The sequence below is a fragment of the Aspergillus neoniger genome (genome assembly GCF_003184625.1).
Source record: "Aspergillus neoniger CBS 115656 unplaced genomic scaffold BO87scaffold_3, whole genome shotgun sequence".
Lineage (NCBI taxonomy): Eukaryota > Fungi > Ascomycota > Eurotiomycetes > Eurotiales > Aspergillaceae > Aspergillus > Aspergillus neoniger.
The window spans coordinates 237,047-258,292 of NW_020291131.1; the positions used below are offsets into that span (position 1 = coordinate 237,047).

Here is a 21,246-nt window from a genome sequence, read left to right on the forward strand (position 1 = left end):
GCCCTTTTCGTATTTGTAGATACATCGAATTCATGGCTAGACAGCAACCGAGACATTTTTCTCATACGCTTATCCCGAGACATTCTCCTGATCCCCCTATCCAAATATTAGTCTATCACACTTCAGATGCTTACAATGGAACAAGATCAGCACGCACGTCGGAGAAGCATACGCATCATTGAAAAGGCACTGAAAAGCGAAGCCAACACAGAGAAGACGCCAGCTTCAATTTCCAAAAAGAAAGGCCGTCAGCAAAGTACTCTTGTCCAGACGAGCGAACAGAAGAAGCAAGACATCACGGGGAAACGAAACTCTTCAAGACGGACACAAAAGCCTCAAGCTAATACAGCAAGACGAGCATCGAAGAGGACGGCACCACAAAAGACCGCCAACGCAGCCAAACGTGGCCGTCGAAAGAAAGCACAGGGTGTAGCCAGTACAAGGAAGCAACCTAAGCAGGAAAAAAACCAGCATAAAAGGGTATGGTGTGAGCACTTGCGCACTTGGAATGCCTTAAGATACTGACTCTTTGTTTGTTATAGATACGTCCCTCGACCAAGACACAGAATAAACGGAAGACACAATCACCAGAACCATCATCCTTGAGCCCAGAACCGCAGTCCAAGAAGCGGCGTCAAGAGCAGAACCCAGCACTTCCGGATAGTAATATTGACCAAGAGGTGGGACTGCATAACTCCTGCACACTGGAACCGGATCAGACCTAATATCATATTAGTTGCCTCTAGAAAGTCCACGATTTGAAGGGGATGCTGCTGTATATTACTGGATCAACAACGGAATTTGGCCAAAAGGAATGCCTCAATCTACCCCTAACACCCAATTATTGAATACCCACCTTGCTTCTAGGCCTCCAACCATTCCGCAAGTGACACAAACCCTCGAGCCAACAACAGCGGCCAGGTCTAACCCCTATGCTACAAATGCCTGTAAGACATACCTCAAGTCTAAAGGCAGCTACATGGATGAAGGAGTTGGGGTTGCAGAGAATGATGAAAGGATATGTCAGGATCTTCTTAGAAGAGAAGTATGTGAAACTCCCAGTGGCACGGCATTTGAGGACAATACTTTGGACTATGTCCTGAAGTCTTTGCCAAACGCAAATGAGATCGGGGTCACTCGAATGATCAGTCAATTGCTTGTTCCCTCACCGGTACTCGAGATTTATGGGAGTCGACTGCGTTCTACTCCGAGGTTGATTGAAAGTATGAATCAGCCTTGGAGTTTGTCAACTTCTCTTGATGAATATCCAAGCACACGACGTAGTGCAGGGGCTAGAGAACCAATGTCATTTCTTCCAACACCGCGACCAGACTATGCTGTGGGCTTTTCACGTCATGCATTTACTAGCAAGCAGATCCGCAAGCTTAAGCCATTACTCGGTGGACCTGACGAGACTTCTGTTTGCAAAGGCATAGAAGATATGCTTTTTCCATTTCTAGCTTGCGAAGTAAAGTCCACTACAGCAAATCTCCAGATTGCAGAACGGCAAAATGCTCATACTCTGACTCGATGTCTCAGAGGTGTCGTTGAGCTCTTCAAATTATTGGGGCGTGAGAATGAATTACACCGGAGAGTTCTTGGCTTTTCTTTTTGTCATAATCAGGAGCAGGTGCAGGTATTCGCTCATTTTCCCGTGGTCGAAACTGCAGAGCCGACTTCATATTATCGTGTCTGTATTGGAAAATGGAGCATATTAGACGAGCAAAGATGGAGGTCTTACAAATTTTCAATGGCCATCTACCATGACTGGGTTCCAACATTTTTTGCATTACTTTGTTCTGCAATCGACCGTTTACCGGATATACCTCCGGACATTGCACCTCGCCAGTCTCTGATTCAACCCGAGAGCCCAACGGAGGAAGAATCCTCGGGGGGCAAAAGATCATTTCCAGAGGACGAGGAACTGGTCAAAGATACCAAAAGGAAGCGTGGCAATCAACATCAGCCAGTCATTGAACGAAGGGCCTCCAGAGCTCCAAAGAGGTTGAAGGAAGGATAGTAGTGAAAGGCTGCTCTTTCTCATAGCCACCCACAACACCTTGGCCATTATCGCTTATATGTTCCTTCTTCATATAGTCCTCATTCCGGATTTCCTAAGTTTGTGTTATCAAATTGGTCAAGATTTCTCATTATCCTATTAATATGTTACGGTATGGTTTTGGGGATACTAATCGCTGCCCGGATCAGATTGCAAAAGTATGGCATAATATTCAGCATGTTAGAGATATATATACTAATTCAGTCAATCAAAGAGCAAGAAAACAGGTAATCTGTTAAGTAGTAATGTTCTCAATCCGGCGAAGCTGATTCTTGTTTACATTTTGGACTCTGTGTGCATTTACAGAAAGCGATTTGTCTATTTGACACAGACTGCCCTTAGTTATTAGCAATTATCATTTGCAACCCAGCCGCAGAGTACATATGTATCTCGACCCATATGCTTTAATAAGCCATGCATCACCCCAGTTGGTCAATCACAAAGCACATCTATCTTCGGCTAGCCCAATTTCTCTACAGAATGTGGCTGCTGGAAACGGATCCCGGACCCCTAAATACAATCTTCTAGCATGCTCCTTCCATAAGAGGATCTAAAGATAAAGTGCAGGGGTGGGTCTAATTATCTATTCAGATCCCAAGGTACTGGTTGGCGGTGGCAGGAGGTAGTAGTCAAGACCACATAGGCAGAGGTGGCAGAGAATCAGCCGATGCCTGGCTACACTGAATGTCTCAAATGATTTGGAAATAAACTAAATAGGGGCTGTGTCACACGATTTATTTAAATACTATATAGTATCAGCTATCCTTAACTCTCAAACATCTGGCTAATGCGCCATCCAATGACTAATATTGGGCATACTGCAGCACTTCAATTCCCAAAAACCGATTTAGCAAGCTCCAACAGCTCAGCATGACCGATCTCAACATCCTCTTCAGATGACTCTTTTGGTCTTCCCATAAGATCCTTGAACTTTAGCTTGACTGAATCACCCTCTACATGGGGTGATCCAGCTCCATAATTCACTGTAGTCCTGGATTTTAGCACAGGCCGGTAATCATTAGGGCCTCCCTTGGACTGAGACCTAGTGTTATGAGACTTTTGATCTTCGGGGCCGTATTTCTCAAGCACAATACACTTGGTTTTCATCAACACATTGATGATCAAGACAACCTTAACCTCCCCAACGGAGTTTGCAATCCACCACGCAGCATCCTGCCGCAGACGTGGCATGGAATCATCAGACACTGCAGATTCAATCACAAAGGAAGGCCAGTGCCGCTTATCAGATCGAACAGCAGGGTTTTTGAAGGCACCGTCCCCTTCTTTGATCAAGCCCCATGGTCCTTCAAATTCTGAGGCCCCGAGGGACACGAACTGATCGATATCAATGTCCATGTTAGCGAGCTTGCTCGATATATTGTAGTAGAGATTATCATGCACAGTTTCGGTGGTGTTGGTAACCACCTTGAGTACGAGGGTGCTGATTTCAGGGTAGTAGGTGAAACGGACTGCGCTGCCAAGTTTCTTTCGATGACTTTCAATAAATCGAAAGTCTTTCAAAGAAACATCTTTGAAAGATAGGTATTGGCTGACATCTCCTGTTTCCAGTCTTTGTTGTAGATCTGCAATGGCCTTGATTAGGGCTTGCAGGTCCTTGTAGGGTGTAGGAGGGCACTTCCTGATGAGGGCGAGCTCGGATGAGGAAGGTATTCTTGTAAGATGGAGCAGCTGAACAAAGAAGTGAGTATAAAGGGTGATGCTTAGGGTGATTGGGGGTGGGCTGATAAAACCAATCGTAGGGGTGAAGCACGGCCTTAAATAATGATGAGTGATAAAGAGTATAGCTTGACTATACTATATTATTCGTGAATCTTCGGGGTGTTCTCTGCTCATCTCCGGGGTGTGCCGTTCTTCAGTTCCGTGCAAGTACACTTCTCCAAGCAACTTTCTGAGCATAAGGCGACACCTAAGCAATGCCGGGCTTTGCCCGTAATGATCTCGAGATGATAGTTTTAATCAATTTCTTATCGGCTGTTTTCATTGCCTATCTTGAGTATGCTTGAGTCTATATCTGTCTTTTCATTGAACCATATTTATCAGGCTACGCCACCTTTATCAAGATGTGATGATCCCGCACTCCATCTCCTTACTTTCCATTTCATAAACCTTTACCTTTTATCTTTGAAAGAAATCGTTGGAAGCAATGGTCCGGAACATCCCAGATCGAGAACAAACAACCTGCAAAAGTCCTAAAAGCTTGGTACCTCTGTTGTATTTCTCTGTCTTTCACCGATTTCTGGACAGTACTATATGCTTTCACATTTGATTCTCGACCATGTCGCCATCAGATGATACCCAACGTTCCTTACTTAATTAATCCTGCACAGAAGCCCGTCTTGATACACTCACTTTGATTCAGTTATTTTCCTCTCTACAGTCAAAATGCCTCGCATAAAACAGACAGCTCCATCAAGAAAGCTGTCGAAGAAGCGATCGCATTCGTGAAATAGCACAGAAGAAACTAGCTACTACAGAGAAACAAAAATCCTCTTCGCCATCGAGCAAATGTACAAAAGTATGTATGATACGAGTAATTTGCTATACTACTATCAGACACTGACGTTGTGGGTATGATAGCCACAAACCAAACCATCAGCCAACATGCATAAAAAGCGAAAAGCACCGGCACCACAGCATTCAGATAGACAGCCCAAAAAGCCTTGTCAACAGCGGAATTCTGCTGTTTTGGATCCTGTAAACATTGATCAGGAGGTATGTCATTTGTTACTGTTCATATAATGAAGAAGCGTAATAGGGCTGACACTACTCTAGTGGGCTCGATCATTTATACAGACTGTCAAAGGCTCTTCCATACACTACTGGATACAGACTAATCAGTGGCCGAAGAAGCTTTTCAACAGTGTCCTTGGGTGTGTTCTGATTTCGCCACCAGAAAGCTCGGAGCCTACAGAAGAAGGAAAATAAAAAAGAAAGTGAAGAGGGCAATTGAGATCGTATTGAAGCCTATCTCGGTGACAAACTTTGTGTTCTACCTTAGGTGCAAGGGCAGCTATCTAAATGGCGACAGAAACGGGATTACCAAAGATGACATGAAGATGTGTCAGGGATAATTCGAAAGAGAATGTGAGACTCCCAAAGACACACTATTGGACAGTGATGCTTGGTCCCATATCTACAAGAGATAGCTCCGAAAAACAAAACTGCAATCATTCGGTTAATAGCTCGGTATATTGTTCCTTCTGCTGAGCTTGAAACATGCAGAGGTAAAGTCAGCAGATCCATAAGTCTGGTTGACAGTATAAATGAGGCTTGGACATACTCAGTTCGACTTCAGGAGGATCCCAGGTCTGCAACTACTCTACATATTGCCTGTAAAAGCTCTACCTCTAAGTAACAAGGAAAAAGAAATACCACACAAAATCCCAGACTTTCTTTGCTAGCGAGCCATTTATTCAGCCGGAAGGGTAAAAGAAGCAAAAGAAATTTGCCAAAAAAAGATTGGAGTCAAAGGGGATCGAACCCTTGACCTCTCGCATACTTGCGAGGATGCAAAGCGAGCGCTCTACCACTGAGCTATAACCCCAGTCTTCTTGTGGCAATATAATTATTTTTAAAATATATATTATATTTTAGGCTAGTTGTAATATTTTACTTAATATATGCGAACACATAGACTTTCGTCCAAAGTTACTTTGTCATGATAGCCTACTCTGCCTGGCCAGAATAATTACTATTTCCCGAGATTTATCTGCAATCACCTTTCTATGTATTATTAATCTCTTGCAGTCACATGTTCACGAATAACCCTGATTTTGAGTTATTACACTAGTACGGATCGTGTACTCCGTAGGTTACTTATATTGATGGATGAGCTATCATGTACTGTATCAAGACCCAAGGGAAAGCAATATGGAAGGTCCTAATAATCAAGGTACTTATCTTCTCCACCAATAAACTCCGAATATCTGTCAGAACCGTGGCCAGACATAGTATATCACGAAATAGGTAGACAGAGAGAAGTATGCCTGATTTGTCGCCATCTAAGCGCTTACAAGAAATGTAGTAAAAGACGTGGTTGGTGCTAGGGGATTCCAACACATGGCCTTGGCCACTAATATTATCGCTCTAACAAATAACCCCTGTAACTTATGCCCAATTTCGGGGCTATTGGGTATTTACGCATGTGCACACATGTACTCGCCATCCTCGTTAAAATGGTTAATGCTTCCGGCTGATAAGACTCCTCTTATACGGAGTGTCAGAAACTAGACTATTAAGTATTCATCTAAGTCTGCCTTTTCCAATCGCACCAGGATGAGGAAACTCTATAAGAAAGTCATAAACAAAGCACATTCACATAGACGGGGCGCAGGAGTAGTGGACGCTGGCAGCAAAGATAAGACGGACGATGCTGACCGCAGCCTTGCGACAGAAGCTGAGCGCCCTTCAACAGAAGTCCATCACGATGATAGATCCCAGAATGCCTCTCTTCCTATTGAAAACCCTTTTGATGAAGCATTGAAGAAGCTTCAGACCCGACAACCATGGGAAGAAGCTTACAATGCTGTTCAAGAAAGCCATCCGGATTTATTCAATGCGTACACTCGGGCTTTACTTGAATGGGGTGGCCATACAGGAGATGAGGCCCTGGACCGAAAGCAAGAAGTGCAAGCTCTTGCTCAGGAACAACTTGAAGTGTGACAGTCGGAGCAATTCCGTTTTTCATTCAATGGGAAAGACATCATTGTTGGAGAATTGGCGAGAAAGGTAGTCGGAGTTGTGCTCTCTGTTAAAGATGTGGTCTCTTCCGCCATTTCAGCTGATCCCCATACTGCGTTGGCCTGGGCTGGCGTTATGGTGGCTCTCCCAGTAAGTTGATTGATCTCGAACTATCTTGCTGTTTCTAAAACCCTGTAGATGCTCGCAAACATCCTAAAGCAGGACTCGGATGCCATGAGCGGATTGGATGACATTTCTGCTCTGCTAGTCCGCTACCGCTATGTGGAGGAAGACAAATACTACGGAGCCGCCATGACCTCAGCGTAAGCATTCGAGTGATAATTAACATGCACAAGAGGCAGTCTGAGTGCTAAGAGATCTTGAAACTTCTAGGACCTCGGTTGACAAGGTGAATCTTCTTTTGCTCATCCAAGACAAATTCGTCGATATGTATTCCCAGATATATGTCTATCAGCTCCGCCTCATAAAGCATTTCCAACACCATAGAGCCGCTAGATATTTCGAAAACCTGAAGGACAGCCTCGGAGACGAAAACTGGAGTACAAGCCTGAATAAGCTACAGACAACGAGGGATAGCCTCGATCGCGACCTGGAATCTGTCACAAACGGCATGGTTTTTGCGATTGGGAGCAAAGTCGATAACTTTTCGAAAATGGTCGAGGACCTCAAGGATGAGTTGAAAAACCAGACTCGTTTGCTGTCAGAGCAGAGAGATCGAATATTGAGGGCATTTAAGTTCTCTGCCATGGCCCCATTTGATTCGTTCAAAAACGCTGAAGAGCCAAGGTGTCTCAAAGACACTCAAGTGGAGACGTTGGACATGCTTCAGAATTGGTGCCAGGGCGATGGAAATCCAGTGCTCTGGCTTCATGGGATGGCTGGAACGGGCAAGTCAACAATTGCTCGGACTATTGCATGGGCGCTTCAGGACAGACAGTGGCCTGATGGCAGCCCTGTTGATATTAATATCAGACTGGGGGGAAGCTTCTTTTTCAATCAATTTGAGCCGGAACGCAACAACAGCCAGTACCTTTTCCCAACCCTGACACAGTGCTTGGCGGAGTCCTTGCCGGACATAAGGCAGTACATTGTTGATGCCATTGATCAAGATGCGCGCATCGAAGAGAAAGGACTTCGGGTACAATGGGCTAGACTCATTTCTGAGCCATTGCATAAGCTTACCAGTTCTTCACAGGCTCACTGGCGCTTCATTATGATTGTTGATAGCCTTGATGAGTGTGGGGACCAAGACAAAGTTGCCACTGTATTGAAACTCTTGGCCTCCCTAAAAGATCTGCCATCGGTTCGATTTCTAGTCACCAGTCGCCCAGAAGCCCACATTCAATTTGCTTTTGAGAGCCTGCCACCCGAACTGTACCATTCTCAGCCACTTCATAAGATCTCATCCAAGAGTTATGACATCACTCGCTTTCTTGAAGCAGACTTAAAGAGAATCTGTGAAAAATACAAATCCGCGATACCAGAGGGCTGGCCAGGTCAAGTGAACATCGAGAAGCTGAAGGAGAAGTCAGATGGACTTTTTGTGTATGCTTCAACATGTTGCCGGTTTTTGGAAGATCCATACCACTATTCCTCTCGACTGGATCAGATTCTCAAAAACGATAGCGAAGCCGAAACGCCCCAGGCGAAGTTAGACGAGATGTATATCAAGATCATAGAGATGTCTCTGAATGCGAGAACCAAGAAAGAGCGGGAAATCATGATCGAAGACTTCCGACTGATTGTTGGGACTATCATGGTAACATTCAAGCCAGCCTCAGCTTCCACTTTAGAAGCACTTTTGTTCTCTTCATGCTCGAGGGATAAGCGTGTCCAAAGATGTGTTGAGCCACTCAAATCTCTTTTGGATGTTCGGACAGCAAATGATCCAATCCGTCCAGTTCATCCTTCTTTGCGCGACCTTTTGTTGAGTCGTGAGCGCTGCAAAAGCACCCCAGAGCTTTACATCAATCCTCAACAGCTGCACTTGATCTTGTTCGAAAGATGTATGGAAACAATGAAGAGCCTCAAGCAAGATCTTTGTGACTTGGTGCTTCCTGGATCATCGCCATCAGATGTTCCCTCGGAGAAACTGGAAACTTTCCTACCAGCTGCATTGTGCTACGCGTGTCGCTATTGGATCGATCATTTGATGCAGCTGGGCAGTGATGAGCAAAGCGAGTTGCTGAATGATAACGGGGGTATTGTTGAATGCTTTCTTCGACAAAAGCTTCTCTTCTGGTTCGAAGCCTTGAGCTTCATGGGTGAGCTTGAAGTTGGTGTTTTTCAACTCAGTGCTCTCCAGGACCTTGCTAGAGTATATCAATCCACGTTGTTCCTAACCATATCCTCGGATTTACTGACAACCCATAACAGGACTCTCATTACTTTCCGCTTGTCAGAGATGCGAGGAGATTCCTACTTCACAATCGGCACATTATTGAGCAAGCACCTTTGCAGGTCTATTCTTCCGCTCTCGTATTTTGTCCAATGAAAAGTCCCATCAAAGAGTTTTATTCACACCTCATACCCTCATGGGTGACACAACAACCTGTCATGGACGATGACTGGTCTCGGGAGCTCTTTGCCATTGAAACCGAAGAGAGAAACACTGGCAATATTGTATTCTCCCCAGATGGAAAGACAGGTGCTTCTTCATCTTACTGGGATGGCAAAAATTATCTCAAGCTGTGGAACGCTCAAACAGGGAAGGTGAAGTATCAAACAACAATAGGGGGATACTTTGGTGTTGAATTCTCCCGAGATGGAAGTCTAATAGCGCATGGGACTGAGGACGGAAGAGTCAGACTGTGGAATCTTGAGACCGATGAAGAGTACTTTCTGGGTGAAGTGGGTAAAAACGAAATCAGTCGTATTGCATTCTCTCCAGTTAGCGACTCTCTCATATTTTCCAGGGCAGATCATTCTGTTGAAGTGTGGAACTATGGCCATTGTCAACAGATTTATGCACCTTTTACTCAATTTCGGGATAATTACGATAGCCTCGACACATGTGCGGTTGGATTCTTGTTCAATGATGAGGCTGTGGTACTCTATTCAGGTTATTTTGAACATACTTGGGAGATCTATTTGCTTAATGAAGCGGGCACAGAACTTGAGTGTATTGTAGAGGGTGAGGCGCCTGCATATACGAGAACTAACTTCTGCGTTTCGAGGAATGGGTGCCGAGTTCTAGTATCAAATCAGCATATGGTGAAAATATGGGATGCCAAAACAGGACGTCTGAGTCCCGAACTGATTGCTTGTGACGAAACTCAGACCGGTGATCGTGATATACATACAACGGCTTTATCTTCCGACGGTCGCTTCTTTGCAACTTCCTCGCTGGACTATACTGTTCGTGTCTGGGATTCAGTTACTCATACCCAGATCTTTAGTTTTCGATATGACCAAGACGACATCGAAACAAGTGCGCTTTCCCACGATGGATCACTACTATTAGCATTAGGCTCCTTCGATGGTACACTCCGACTATGGGACATTGCAGTTGATCGCTCCCATACTGAGATCACCAACCCTAAAGCCAGAATCACTTACCCCTTTGGAATCGAGGTCATCACAAATACTGAAGGTGCTACCACGATGTTGCGGAAAGAAGACACGGGGAGTTGTCGGTTTTATACTGAGGACTTCAAATCTCTCCATTTATTGATGCAGGGTAACTTGATCGCACTGATACTGAGGGCAAAGACACTCAATAAACTTACAGCTCATTTTTTGAGTATGGACCTGGAAAAGCAGTCTTCCGGGTTTTACCTTGGAGATAACCGAGACGTGATCGTATCGTCCTCTAACGGGGAGAAAGTGGCTGTTCTTGGTGAGGAGCATGTATGGGTATTGGACGCAAAAATGTCTGAAGAATTATCTATTCCTCTACCAAAGAGAATCTATGATCTTCAATTCTCACCAGACAGTCGATTTATCGGTATGATCTTTTCGCGCGGCGTCGACATATGGGACCTGGAAAACAAAAATAAGATCACTTTGCGTACAGGACTCCCCTGCACGCCGGCCATAGGATTCTCACCGAAGTCTGATGCTGTTGCCATTTTGGTTCGGGATCATAGTTTCAAACCACGCTGTTGTCTACTTGAGGTTTGGCAAATAAGCAGGCATCCTTCTCAGCAACTAAATGAACGTACGCCTCCTTCGAATAATCTTCAGACGATTAGCTCGGTGATCTATTCTGCAGGTGGCAATTATATTGTTATGCAGACGCTGCAGCGTTCTGACACTGCCTCGCATAACTCGTTACGCGGTACACTTGTTCTAGTTACGTACAATCTAGCAACAGGATTGATTCAGAACATACCATGTACGGTAGGACGATTTGTTTCTCACGGTCCAATGGCGGCCTGGTCAGATTTGATTGCTATAGCACTAATTTTATCAACGGAGAAGCCCGTCATTGCCGTCATAGATTGCAACACTGGAGAACGGATTTGCACATTTGACACTTCAGTGTTCCATAAAGGCTTAGTTCTCGAAGAAATGTCATTCTCAAGTGACGGTCGGTATCTCAATCTCGATCGAGGACAAATCCTTATCCCAGTCGATAATTGTTCCCCAACAGCTGAAATGTACTCACCATCCAGTTTGTGGATTGGGGAAGAGTGGATCTTCCAAAGAGGGCGAAAGTTGCTATGGATCCCTCCTGAATTCCGGAATCGTCGCATGAGTGTGCAGTTTGACGCAATTTGGGTCTATCCGAGGTTTGGGGTTGTCGGGCCGATTGTCTTCTTCAAACTCGATCTTGCAAAGACCCCTTTCGCTGCTGAGGTGCCACCAGAAGGAGAAGGATTTCGTTTTGATGAGCAAGAGAGGGTGATGTATCTTCGCTAGGTTCAGAAGTTGGTTTAGTTTGTTAGAGTATCGAGCACGGCATGGTTCATACGGAGAGGTATGTGACCGGATAAAGCTGCCAAGATGTTACACATTCAGGAATACGTAGCGAACTCGGTCAATAGGCAGTATGCAGTAGTCCGAAGGAATAGTAGATAGTACAAGTATTGAAAGTTGTTCGATTGCTGCAGAAATTCTGCTCGATAGTAGGTATCTAATGAGTTTTACATACAGTCATTAAGGTGTGCTCATACATCCACATGCTCCAACACCACGCTACCCTTTCGCGCCGTCGCCTCCACATATCCCGGATTCTCTGCCTTCAGCTGTTTGAACGTCTTCTCTGCATCCCATACCCACGGGCTCTCCGACGCGAAAAGCAGATCCATGTCCTCCAAGGTACGTTGATTACTCTCTGGGTAGAATGCCCACACCATCGGGATTGCGATGACGTTACTAGCCGCGAAAACATATAGCGTTTTCTCGCCAATAGCGCCAAACATCACAGGGCATAGAAGTGTCTAGTTGGCTGCGTTAGCTTCGCTTCGCAGTTCAGGAGAATGAACTTACCAGCCATCCGTTTCCGATACTCCACCCGACCACGCCCCAGGCATTTCCGCGGGCTCGTACTGCGAGGGGATAAATTTCGGCGGGATAGACCCAGGGTACTATAAGTTTGTGATTAATGGGTGGCTCTTGAGGAGAAGCTAGGTATATACCTGTCAGCCATGTGGCTCCGAACGCCGCAGTAAAAATAAAAATCATTGCGGCTGCGGCTGCTCCGAATGAACTGGCGCGAGCAGCATCGCCAGAGTCGCGAGCATTGATGGCTAGGCGGGAAAATCCTCCTGCTAGGAACATGGCAATTCCTTGACTGACGGCTCCCCAGTATAGGGTCCATCGACGACCGATACGATCGAGCGTGAAGACACATACGAGCGTTGCGAACTGAGTTGTTAACCACGTCCCATAAGGGAAGGCATAGTACTCACCATGTAGAAGACGTTATTCAGACCACTAAGCCATTGACTCTTCATTGAGTCAAAGCCGGCAATGCTGAAGATGGTGGGCGCATCTGTTCAAGTTAGACTAGTCCGGTATCTATCATATTGTGGTTGACATACAAACAGTGACACCCGCGATACCAACCCATTCCTGCATGATCTGCAGCCAGACGACCAGCTGCACACGTCGTCCAAGATGCAGTCTGCCTGTCTTGTGTCCAAACAGCATTGCTAGGTATGAAGTTCTGTGATTCATTGATCGTTCCATTTCTGCAACGTTCTGGATATCCCGGAACTCGGCTTCAGCGCGGACAGCATCGTCGCCGGTACTTCCTCGCAAACGGCCAAGGATGTAACGCGCTTCTTGCTCGCGACCAACTTTGACTAGCCAACGTGGTGATTCGGGAAAGAACCAGACCGAGAAAAACAAGAGAAGCAAGAAGATAATCTGAAACGCGATGGGGAAGCGCCAGCGGAACGCGGATTTGCCGCCATCGATAAAGGACAAGCCACTATGCGAATTAGACAAGTCTCGGAGGTAGCAAGATATACTTACAATTCGAGCCAGTAAGCCACTACGACACCGAAGATGTTGAGAGTACATTCGATCGCAATAAACTGTCCACGCGAGGTATGTTCGGCTGTCTCTGTAGCCCAGACGGGCACAATAGCATTCAGGATTCCCGTGCCAATACCATTGATAAAACGGGCTGTAGTTCATACGTCAGTCCGAAGTGCGAATAGTGCGAATAGTCTCTATGGGTCTCTGACAGCAAATCATCCAATTGTGGTTCTGCGCTGCGCATTGCAATGACGCCCCCAAAATCGCCCAGACCGCACCCGAAGCGATAGTCCTGATTCTGCCAATCTTGTCACCGATCCAGCCACCGATTAGTGCACCACACAAAGTCCCCAGGTAGTAGACAGACACAATTCCGCCTTGTAAAAGACTGTCTGTAACGACAGAGGTAAGCTCTCCGTTCACTTCCTTGGTATATCCGAAACCCATAAGGTCGATGTAGTCTTTGGAGTTGTTCACACCCGACATCATGCCCTGGTCATACCCGAAGAACAGGATCGACAAGGCCGCGATGCAATTGATAGCGATGAGAAGATTACGCTTCTCCAATTTGTGGACAATATTCCATGATGGTATTAGGTCACTCATGCTGACTACTCTAGAATCCGCGGTTGTAGTGACTGTTTGGGTGTATACTGGAAAATACCTTTTTCTTTTCACTTGTGACTTCAGGCACGGAGACCGCGTGACTATGAGGAGAGATCAGCCACCTCCAGTACAGATAGACGTGGAACCAGGAAGCAGGGTTACAGAGACAGCGGGGCGATGCGACGATTAAATAGAAAGGACTATAAGCTCGGTGGTGCCATTTGCACCTGAAGATCATCCATTTTGAGGAGTAATCCCACGGCACAGGACCGGTGCCAGCCCGATGAGTCGAATATGGTTACATTCCGGGTGGGAGGGCATCAAGCAGCCATCAGACACTCGGTTCCACTCCAAAGCAAGGACGCCATTGGAATACAGGACCCGCACGAGAAAGTCTGGAGAGAATGGGTGGGAACCCGACCCCAGACCGGGACGCGGACGAGTCCAAATCGGTCATTCGGCCAGCGCCTATGCTGCCGAGCTGCAGACCGAAGGATTATGGGCCAATGTCCGAGGTGGAAACTGAGACGGCATGGTACTATGTGCTGTAGGTGTCGTGTAGGGAAACATGGTGGGTAATCAAGCGAAACTCGGCTGCTAACATTGCATCATCCGGGGTTGGCGTCTGGGGAACGCACTCCATGTACGGACTTGGAGATTCGAAGAAAGCAGCGGTATCGGCGGGGCCCGCGAAGCCAACGATAAGCTGGAGCGGGTGGTACAGAGTAGCTGGGATAGCGGATTGGGCCATCAGGGAGTGGATGGTCTGGGGTGTGGATGTTTCCCGGGGATTTTGGTCCAAGCGGGTGGGGATTTCAGCCAGATTGAGGAAATCCGGAGAACATCGCGGCGGACCAACTCCGACTCGCCTCTTTGGGACATCCCGTGCCACTTTAGCTTGCCAGCTATTTTGCTGAGTGTAGACACGAATTTTTACCAGGTGACTACTATCTTCTTATTGCTATAATAAGTTCTCATTATTGTTTGTAAACGATCAGGGTCTTCTCTCGTAAGATTTATGTTTCTTGGGATATTAGCCTCATCAACGCACACAATCACCTACGTCGAGCTCTCTATTCCCGTCAGACTGTTGCGAATTTTGCAAGCCATGAAATAATGACACGGAACAGTATTAAGAAGTAGCTTGACCCTTGTTCAAGGCAGATATATCTCGGTTGCCAGGGAGCTGTGGGGCCTGTCTGAGATTCCCTACTGGCGCATCGATGATCCCAAAAACCCGGTGAGATGAGGCTCCTCCGAAAGTTAACAATAAAGTGTGATTAAGTAGCTTTGTAAGTAGCCTTGTCAGTCCTGCTTTGTTGATCCTGTGCTGCTGCTGCTGCTACTGCTGCTGCTGCTCGTGCAGCATGGCGTGAGTATCATATGCACGGCCCTTGACTGATGTTAGGAGACTACTTCATCTCCGCATAGTGCTAGGGACCTTCCGCGCTTTTGCCCTTCGCATATCTGGCTTTTGTTGGCTGTATTTTGTAGAATCTAAAGGTTCCCGATTGTTCCCAACTGTCGGTATATCCCAACGGAGCGGTTTCAGGTATAGCATTCGGATACCCTTATCACAATGATGACGGAGTTTTGCAAAATTCTTATAAAACGTCGCAAGATATCAAGATAGAGCTCTTACCAGAACTTGTCGGGATTCGGTGAACCCGTCTCTGGTATGACTTTCCAGCCATAGTGGTAGTCCAGGGGCACTTTATCACCGCTTGGCATCATTTATTGCATATTTTGTCGCCCAATAAGATCAGGGTGTAGCAGAGCAATATTCATTGATACCAGACCACAGTTACACCAAACTCAGGGCCAAGCTTGAAGCAACGGGTTGTAGAAGTGCACTCCAGTATAGACGGAGTGGGCGCCAGCAGCTTCCGAGCCGCTAAACCTTGTTGGGGCCCATCATCCACCTTGGATAGACAGTTCTATGTTTAATTGATTTTCTTGTCGCTGTGTATAGTGTCTCACTGCATTCTGCTTCTGTGCAGTTAGCACTGCCATTGCCAGAACGTGAGCTGTTATTGCAGAAGATATCTCGCCAATGTGATTGAGCTGTGCCGTTTCTCAACGGTTTCCGTTCCGGACAGAACAATTTTGGGCGAAACAATATAATTCCGGATCTGCATGAGAGCATGAGTGGTCACCGAGGAAAGCCATGATCCTACAAACGACCAAAACAACACATTCACAGTCAACTTGAGGCGCTTAGTCGTGACCTAGAAGCAAATATTCTTCAGACGGGGCACCGCTGTTATCAACTAGATCTTCTCCCCCAACTGCCAAGCCTGTAGCCACTACAGGAAGCACGCCAGTTGAGCCGACACTGTGCAGTCTTATGGTGGACATGTCGACCACCAGCACCAAGTTAAGCTAACCCCCCATATCAGATTTGAAGCTACGGACGTCGATGCTCCGCAAGGTGCGCTCTGCTAACGCAGGTCACGTCATATCAGTCCAAGCACATCCATATTATCCAATAAAGAGCGCGAGCACTTCGAGCCAGACTGGATGAGTTCCGAGCGATCCATTCAATCCGCGTTTCAGTCTTTCAGTCCAATGGTCTTCAGCCCAAGACCTGGATTACCTTTAAGTGCCGTGCACTGGCTCGAGCTATGCCGACGATAGCCTTTACGGAGCCAGGGGCTCAGCCAGTTACCCGCGGAGACTGACGAGTATCGGTAATTTTCATTCCCAGAGGCACCGGAGAGCAGTTCACGATGCAAAGATTGATCGTTCCCTGGAGCGTGAACTCTGCAATGTTCGAGACTGCGAGTTGAATCCCTTCTGCGGACTCCGAAGCGGGAGAGAGTCTGGTTCCTTACCCTTTTGGGCAATTCTATGAGGTATTTTGGGCCGTAACACTGACCGGTATTCAACCATGTGCAGCCCCGGCACGGCCTCGTACGCTTGATGACAAGCGACGAGGGAACTACCCCAGATATCAGAAGCAGGAGAAACTTCTGGGGATTGAAGAGCCAGACACAGTAGCGGAATTACGGTTCAGCACAACATCGGCAACATGGCAAAGTTTAGCCGAATTGACCCGACGCTCACGGGGGCGGATGATTACATACGCGAGGCATACAGTATCGATACCGGGCCGCCAGCTTTTGCTGGCGAACCTCTTAGAAAGCTTCTTGTCCCAACATCGTTTTTCCCTATCATCCTCTAACCACTTGAGCCCGTCTCCTCCCACCTCCAATTGTCCCCTCCCCTCCCCTTCGTTGCTTGTTCACTGGGAGGCCTGGTAGTCTGCTGTTCTTCCTATATCCTTTGACTTTTTCCTTTACCCTTTCGCCTCCTTTTCACCATGTTCCGGAGTCTTTTGCCGCGGGCGACTCCGCGGGTTGCCCTCCGCTGTGCCGGTCCCAAGGCCGTTCCCTCTACCTTCGTCGCTGCTCCTTCTCTCGCCTCCTTTGGACGCACGCAACGTGGCTATGCCTCTGAGTCAGGTACGTGACTTTTGCCCTTTGCGATAGGCCCGTCGCAGACGGTGCCTGCGCTTCCGAAAAAAGTGGCCCCCGGCTAACCGTCGGCTGGAATTAACACAGGCGAACACGATCTTGTCATCATCGGTGGTGGTGTCGCTGGTTACGTTGCCGCCATCAAGGCCGGTCAGGAAGGTCTGAAGGTGCGCTATCCATCGTTCCTGGAAGGTGTGCCGGCTAGACGATTTCTCTAACAACTACATTTTCACAGACCGCATGTATCGAGAAGCGTGGCCGTCTGGGCGGTACCTGTCTGAACGTCGGCTGTATCCCCTCGAAATCCCTGCTCAACAACTCCCACCTCTACCACCAGATTCTCCACGACACGAAAAAGCGCGGTATCGAGGTCGGTGATGTGAAGCTGAACCTTGAGCAGATGATGAAGGCCAAGGACACTTCCGTTGAGGGTCTGACTAAGGGTATCGAGTTCTTGTTCAAGAAGAACGGTGTCGACTACGTCAAGGGTACCGGTGCTCTCGTTGACCAGAACACCGTCAAGGTTAACCTCCTTGACGGTGGTGAGCAGACCCTGCGCGGAAAGAACATCCTCATTGCCACTGGTTCTGAGGCTACTCCTTTCCCCGGCCTCAACATTGACGAGAAGAGAATCATCACCAGCACTGGTGCCCTCTCCCTCAAGGAGGTCCCCAAGAAGATGATCGTCATCGGTGGTGGTATCATTGGTCTGGAAATGGTGCGTATACCCGGCGGAATACATTCCGATCTTGCCGTTTGAAAATTCATGCTCATGGTTTCTTTTTCTGCCCCTCAACAGGCCTCTGTTTGGTCCCGCCTCGGCTCTGAGGTCACCGTCGTCGAGTTCCTGAACCAGATCGGCGGTCCCGGCATGGACGCCGACATCGCCAAGCAGGCCCAGAAGATCCTCCAGAAGCAGGGTATCAAGTTCAAGACCGGCACCAAGGTTACCAAGGGTGACGACAGCGGTGCTACCGTCGCTCTGAGCGTTGAGGCCGCCAAGGGTGGTAAGGAGGAGACCCTCGACGCTGACGTTGTCCTCGTCGCCATCGGTCGCCGCCCCTACACCGAGGGTCTCAACCTCGAGAGCGTCGGTGTTGAGAAGGACGAGCGCGGCCGTCTTGTCATCGACCAGGAGTACCGCACCAAGATCCCCAACATCCGCGTGATCGGTGACTGCACTTTCGGACCCATGCTTGCCCACAAGGCCGAGGAGGAGGCCGTCGCTGCCATCGAGTACATCAAGAAGGGCTACGGCCACGTCAACTACGGCTGCATCCCCAGCGTCATGTACACCCACCCTGAAGTCGCCTGGGTTGGCCAGAACGAGCAGGAAGTCAAGGCTGCCGGCATCAAGTACCGTGTCGGTACCTTCCCCTTCAGCGCCAACTCCCGTGCCAAGACCAACCTCGAGACTGAGGGTCAGGTCAAGTTCATCGCCGATGCTGAGACCGACCGCATCCTCGGTGTCCACATCATTGGCCCCAACGCCGGTGAGATGATCGCCGAGGCCACCCTGGCTGTCGAGTACGGTGCCTCTTGCGAGGACATTGCTCGCACCTGCCACGCTCACCCTACCCTGGCTGAGGCCTTCAAGGAGGCTGCCATGGCTACCTACTCCAAGGCCATCCACTTCTAAGCAGCTCTCCCCCTGTTTTGATCATGAAACTATACACACCCACCCGCACTATCCTGTACCCTTTTTGCCTCTTGTCTCTTATCTTAGTCTAGCTCAGCTAGCCACTTCCGTGTAGCATTGACCTCATTATATTTTCCTATCGTTGGTTGTGTATCCAGATATAACGAAACAATAGTACTGCTTAACATTAATCACTTGTCGGTAAAAATCGTAGTCCCGATGTAATAGAGGACCAGTTAACTAACAACTAACTCCTCAACCAAGTTTTCGCAGTGTGGAGAAGCGGAAGAAAAAAAATAAAAAGAGAATTTGAGCTCCGATAGGGGGAATCGAACCCCCGGCTGCCGTGTGAGAGACGGCGATGTTAGCCACTACACCATATCGGATGTTGTTGGAAACGGAGCAGTGTTTTTGTATTATAGGCCACTGGTAACGGATATAACCTACAGCTTTTTTCTATCTATTGTGTTTCCTGTCCGGCTATACTATATTCAAGGGATATCATAGATAAATCCATTGAATAGTTGAACCATGCCCATGAGACTGTGAATATGTAGCAGGCAGTGTAGTGTTCATATACAGGAAGAATAACTTCCACATCTTATACCGCTGGAACGGTTCTCAGACAAATAACGAATCAACAAGCAGTTATGTAGTTGACTCTTTAGGCTACTCAACTTATTTATATATTCGGGATTATACCATTCATTCGGCATACTACTACAACAAATCACGTCCAACAAATCACTACCCACTGCATAAAGACCCATCAAATACATCATATACCATTCACGCTCATAACCCTCTCACTTCTATTAACTATCTCCCAGACCTGAAAAAATAAAAACTAATCAATGAAACCTCAACGTCGCCGTAACCGCCGCATCCAACAACAAACTCGTAGCATTAACATAACTCGCCGACGGACTAAGCAAATAAACAATCGTGTCGCCCACCTCATCACTCTCCGCCGCACGCTTAATGGGTATAACGGCCTCGATCTCCGCGCGCACCTGCGGGTTCCGCTCCAACTCGACGTCAAGAAGAGGGGTGCGGACCCAGATGGGACATACGGCGTTGCAGCGGATGCCTTCGGCGGAGTGGTCCAGTCCTGTACCAAATATCATAAATATATATATCAGGGGAACGGGTCGGATTGAATAGGATAGTATCGTGTATAAGGTATGGGGGGGAAAGGGGCAAAACATACCAACCATCTTCGTCACCGCCATGCAAGCATGCTTGGAGACGGTATACGATCCCTTCCCAGGCAGTCCGGCGAAGGAGTTAGCTGAGCAGACGTTTACGATGGCGCCGCGGCCAATATCCCGGGTGCCGGTGCGGCTGGTGAAAGTGCGAGAGGTTTGCTTGCGCATGGCGGCGGCTTCGGCACGGCAGCAAAGGAACATACCGCGGGCGTTGATGGTCTGGACGCGGTCGAAGTTGTCGATGTCGGTGTCGGCGAAGGGGGTGTGCACGCCGTTGTCGACCTATTTGGATTTTTGGGGTTAGCTTGGTGGGAAGAGAACTATGCGCTAGGTTGTTTTGGAATATCCTCAATGGATGATGATGGTGGATGGGACTCACTCCTGCAGCGTTGACGGCATAGTCCAGCCGTCCGAACTTCTCGACCACAAAGTCAACCATGGCTTGCACGCCGTCTTGGTCGGTCACGTTGACGGTGAAGTGGGTGGATTGGTATTCGGGGTTCGTGGCGTATTGCTTGCTCTCTTCGGCGGAGGCAGTGGCTGTTTCGGTGTTCATGTCGGCGAAGACGATGACGCGGGCGCCTGCTTCAGCGAGGGAGAAGGCGGCTTGTTGGCCGATGCCGCGACCAGACTGGATTGATGGGAGGTTAGTTGGGAAGAGGGTTTCATTGTGGGGGAGGGAAAGGTTCTTACGCCGACGACCAGAGCGACGCCATCTAATTGAGTGCCTCTGATGACCATTTTGGATGTGGGAGGAAGAGGGATAAATGAGAGAAAGAGGTTGAAATAGAATTGAGGTTGTGAGTGTGTAAGAAAGAAGAAAGACAGAGAAAGGAAAGCTTGGAAATATGAGTACCTACGGAGAGGGGGGAAGTTCCCGGGGACGAGGAGGAGGGGTTAACTTATTATACTCATTCGAGACAAGGCTGGGTTATAGATAGAGTAAGGTAGTGATTGGTACTCCGGTGGTACAAAGTATGTACTCCATCAACCCCAAATAGTGAAACGAGGCAGCAATGCTATCTCTTTGTTGCCCTGTCCTGGAAAATCAAGCGAGTATCCTGGTCAACAGCAACGTTAGCCGATGTCGCGGGGGGGGATCATCTC

General features: G+C 47.8%; 7 protein-coding genes and 2 non-coding genes across 9 annotated transcripts; 3 read left to right on the top strand and 6 right to left on the bottom strand.

The window, feature by feature from the left end:
• Positions 1-135: 135 nt before the first annotated feature.
• Positions 136-2,020, top strand: BO87DRAFT_442827 (uncharacterized protein; the record flags this gene model as incomplete). Its single annotated transcript, XM_025628070.1, has 3 exons — positions 136-480; positions 543-680; positions 737-2,020. The coding sequence occupies 3 exons, from the start codon at positions 136-138 to the stop codon at positions 2,018-2,020; spliced, it is 1,767 nt and encodes a 588-aa protein (XP_025484034.1).
• An 867-nt stretch (positions 2,021-2,887) lies between these two features.
• BO87DRAFT_382564 (uncharacterized protein) lies at positions 2,888-4,111 on the bottom strand (the record flags this gene model as incomplete). Its single annotated transcript, XM_025624613.1, has 2 exons — positions 2,888-3,748; positions 4,109-4,111. The coding sequence occupies 2 exons, from the start codon at positions 4,109-4,111 to the stop codon at positions 2,888-2,890; spliced, it is 864 nt and encodes a 287-aa protein (XP_025484035.1).
• Positions 4,112-5,540: 1,429 nt separating this feature from the next.
• On the bottom strand, positions 5,541-5,624 carry BO87DRAFT_t54. Its single transcript has one exon. It is a non-coding gene; the product is annotated as a tRNA-Ala (tRNA).
• A 294-nt stretch (positions 5,625-5,918) lies between these two features.
• On the top strand, positions 5,919-11,644 carry BO87DRAFT_412400 (uncharacterized protein; the record flags this gene model as incomplete). The annotated part of the gene is made up of 7 exons (XM_025626495.1): positions 5,919-5,972; positions 6,047-6,060; positions 6,403-6,736; positions 6,809-6,910; positions 6,959-7,083; positions 7,154-9,098; positions 9,158-11,644. The coding sequence occupies 7 exons, from the start codon at positions 5,919-5,921 to the stop codon at positions 11,642-11,644; spliced, it is 5,061 nt and encodes a 1,686-aa protein (XP_025484036.1).
• A 248-nt stretch (positions 11,645-11,892) lies between these two features.
• BO87DRAFT_421677 (putative MFS monosaccharide transporter) lies at positions 11,893-13,816 on the bottom strand (the record flags this gene model as incomplete). Its single annotated transcript, XM_025627067.1, has 7 exons — positions 11,893-12,165; positions 12,215-12,312; positions 12,364-12,592; positions 12,637-12,719; positions 12,769-13,160; positions 13,205-13,358; positions 13,420-13,816. 7 exons carry the CDS (start codon positions 13,814-13,816, stop codon positions 11,893-11,895), a joined length of 1,626 nt encoding a protein of 541 aa, XP_025484037.1.
• Positions 13,817-14,204: 388 nt separating this feature from the next.
• Positions 14,205-14,612, bottom strand: BO87DRAFT_128927 (uncharacterized protein). The gene has a single exon (XM_025618032.1). It carries the CDS (start codon positions 14,565-14,567, stop codon positions 14,355-14,357), a length of 213 nt encoding a protein of 70 aa, XP_025484038.1. The 5' UTR covers positions 14,568-14,612; the 3' UTR covers positions 14,205-14,354.
• Positions 14,613-16,978: 2,366 nt separating this feature from the next.
• BO87DRAFT_372689 (dihydrolipoyl dehydrogenase) lies at positions 16,979-19,114 on the top strand. The gene is made up of 4 exons (XM_025622349.1): positions 16,979-17,280; positions 17,380-17,459; positions 17,528-18,010; positions 18,092-19,114. The coding sequence occupies exons 1-4, from the start codon at positions 17,139-17,141 to the stop codon at positions 18,929-18,931; spliced, it is 1,545 nt and encodes a 514-aa protein (XP_025484039.1). The 5' UTR covers positions 16,979-17,138; the 3' UTR covers positions 18,932-19,114.
• A 131-nt stretch (positions 19,115-19,245) lies between these two features.
• BO87DRAFT_t53 lies at positions 19,246-19,317 on the bottom strand. The gene has a single exon. It is a non-coding gene; the product is annotated as a tRNA-Glu (tRNA).
• Positions 19,318-19,668: 351 nt separating this feature from the next.
• On the bottom strand, positions 19,669-21,196 carry BO87DRAFT_372690 (SDR family NAD(P)-dependent oxidoreductase). The gene is made up of 4 exons (XM_025622350.1): positions 20,833-21,196; positions 20,519-20,770; positions 20,142-20,421; positions 19,669-20,042 (listed from the first exon to the last, which is right to left on the bottom strand). Exons 1-4 carry the CDS (start codon positions 20,878-20,880, stop codon positions 19,783-19,785), a joined length of 840 nt encoding a protein of 279 aa, XP_025484040.1. The 5' UTR covers positions 20,881-21,196; the 3' UTR covers positions 19,669-19,782.
• Positions 21,197-21,246: the final 50 nt, after the last annotated feature.

Bases quoted from the DNA above. Each gene is read 5' to 3' on its own strand.
- BO87DRAFT_128927 (XM_025618032.1), bottom strand. From the start codon at position 14,567: ATGGCCCAATCCGCTATCCCAGCTACTCTGTACCACCCGCTCCAGCTT.
- BO87DRAFT_372690 (XM_025622350.1), bottom strand. From the start codon at position 20,880: ATGGTCATCAGAGGCACTCAATTAGATGGCGTCGCTCTGGTCGTCGGC. The intron at 20,771-20,832 runs GTAAGAACCTTT...CCATCAATCCAG, and splicing joins GCGTCGCTCTGGTCGTCGGC to TCTGGTCGCGGCATCGGCCA. The intron at 20,043-20,141 runs GTATGTTTTGCC...TATTTGGTACAG, and splicing joins GGCGGTGACGAAGATGGTTG to GACTGGACCACTCCGCCGAA.
- BO87DRAFT_372689 (XM_025622349.1), top strand. From the start codon at position 17,139: ATGTTCCGGAGTCTTTTGCCGCGGGCGACTCCGCGGGTTGCCCTCCGC. The intron at 17,281-17,379 runs GTACGTGACTTT...GAATTAACACAG, and splicing joins TGGCTATGCCTCTGAGTCAG to GCGAACACGATCTTGTCATC. The intron at 17,460-17,527 runs GTGCGCTATCCA...ACATTTTCACAG, and splicing joins CCGGTCAGGAAGGTCTGAAG to ACCGCATGTATCGAGAAGCG.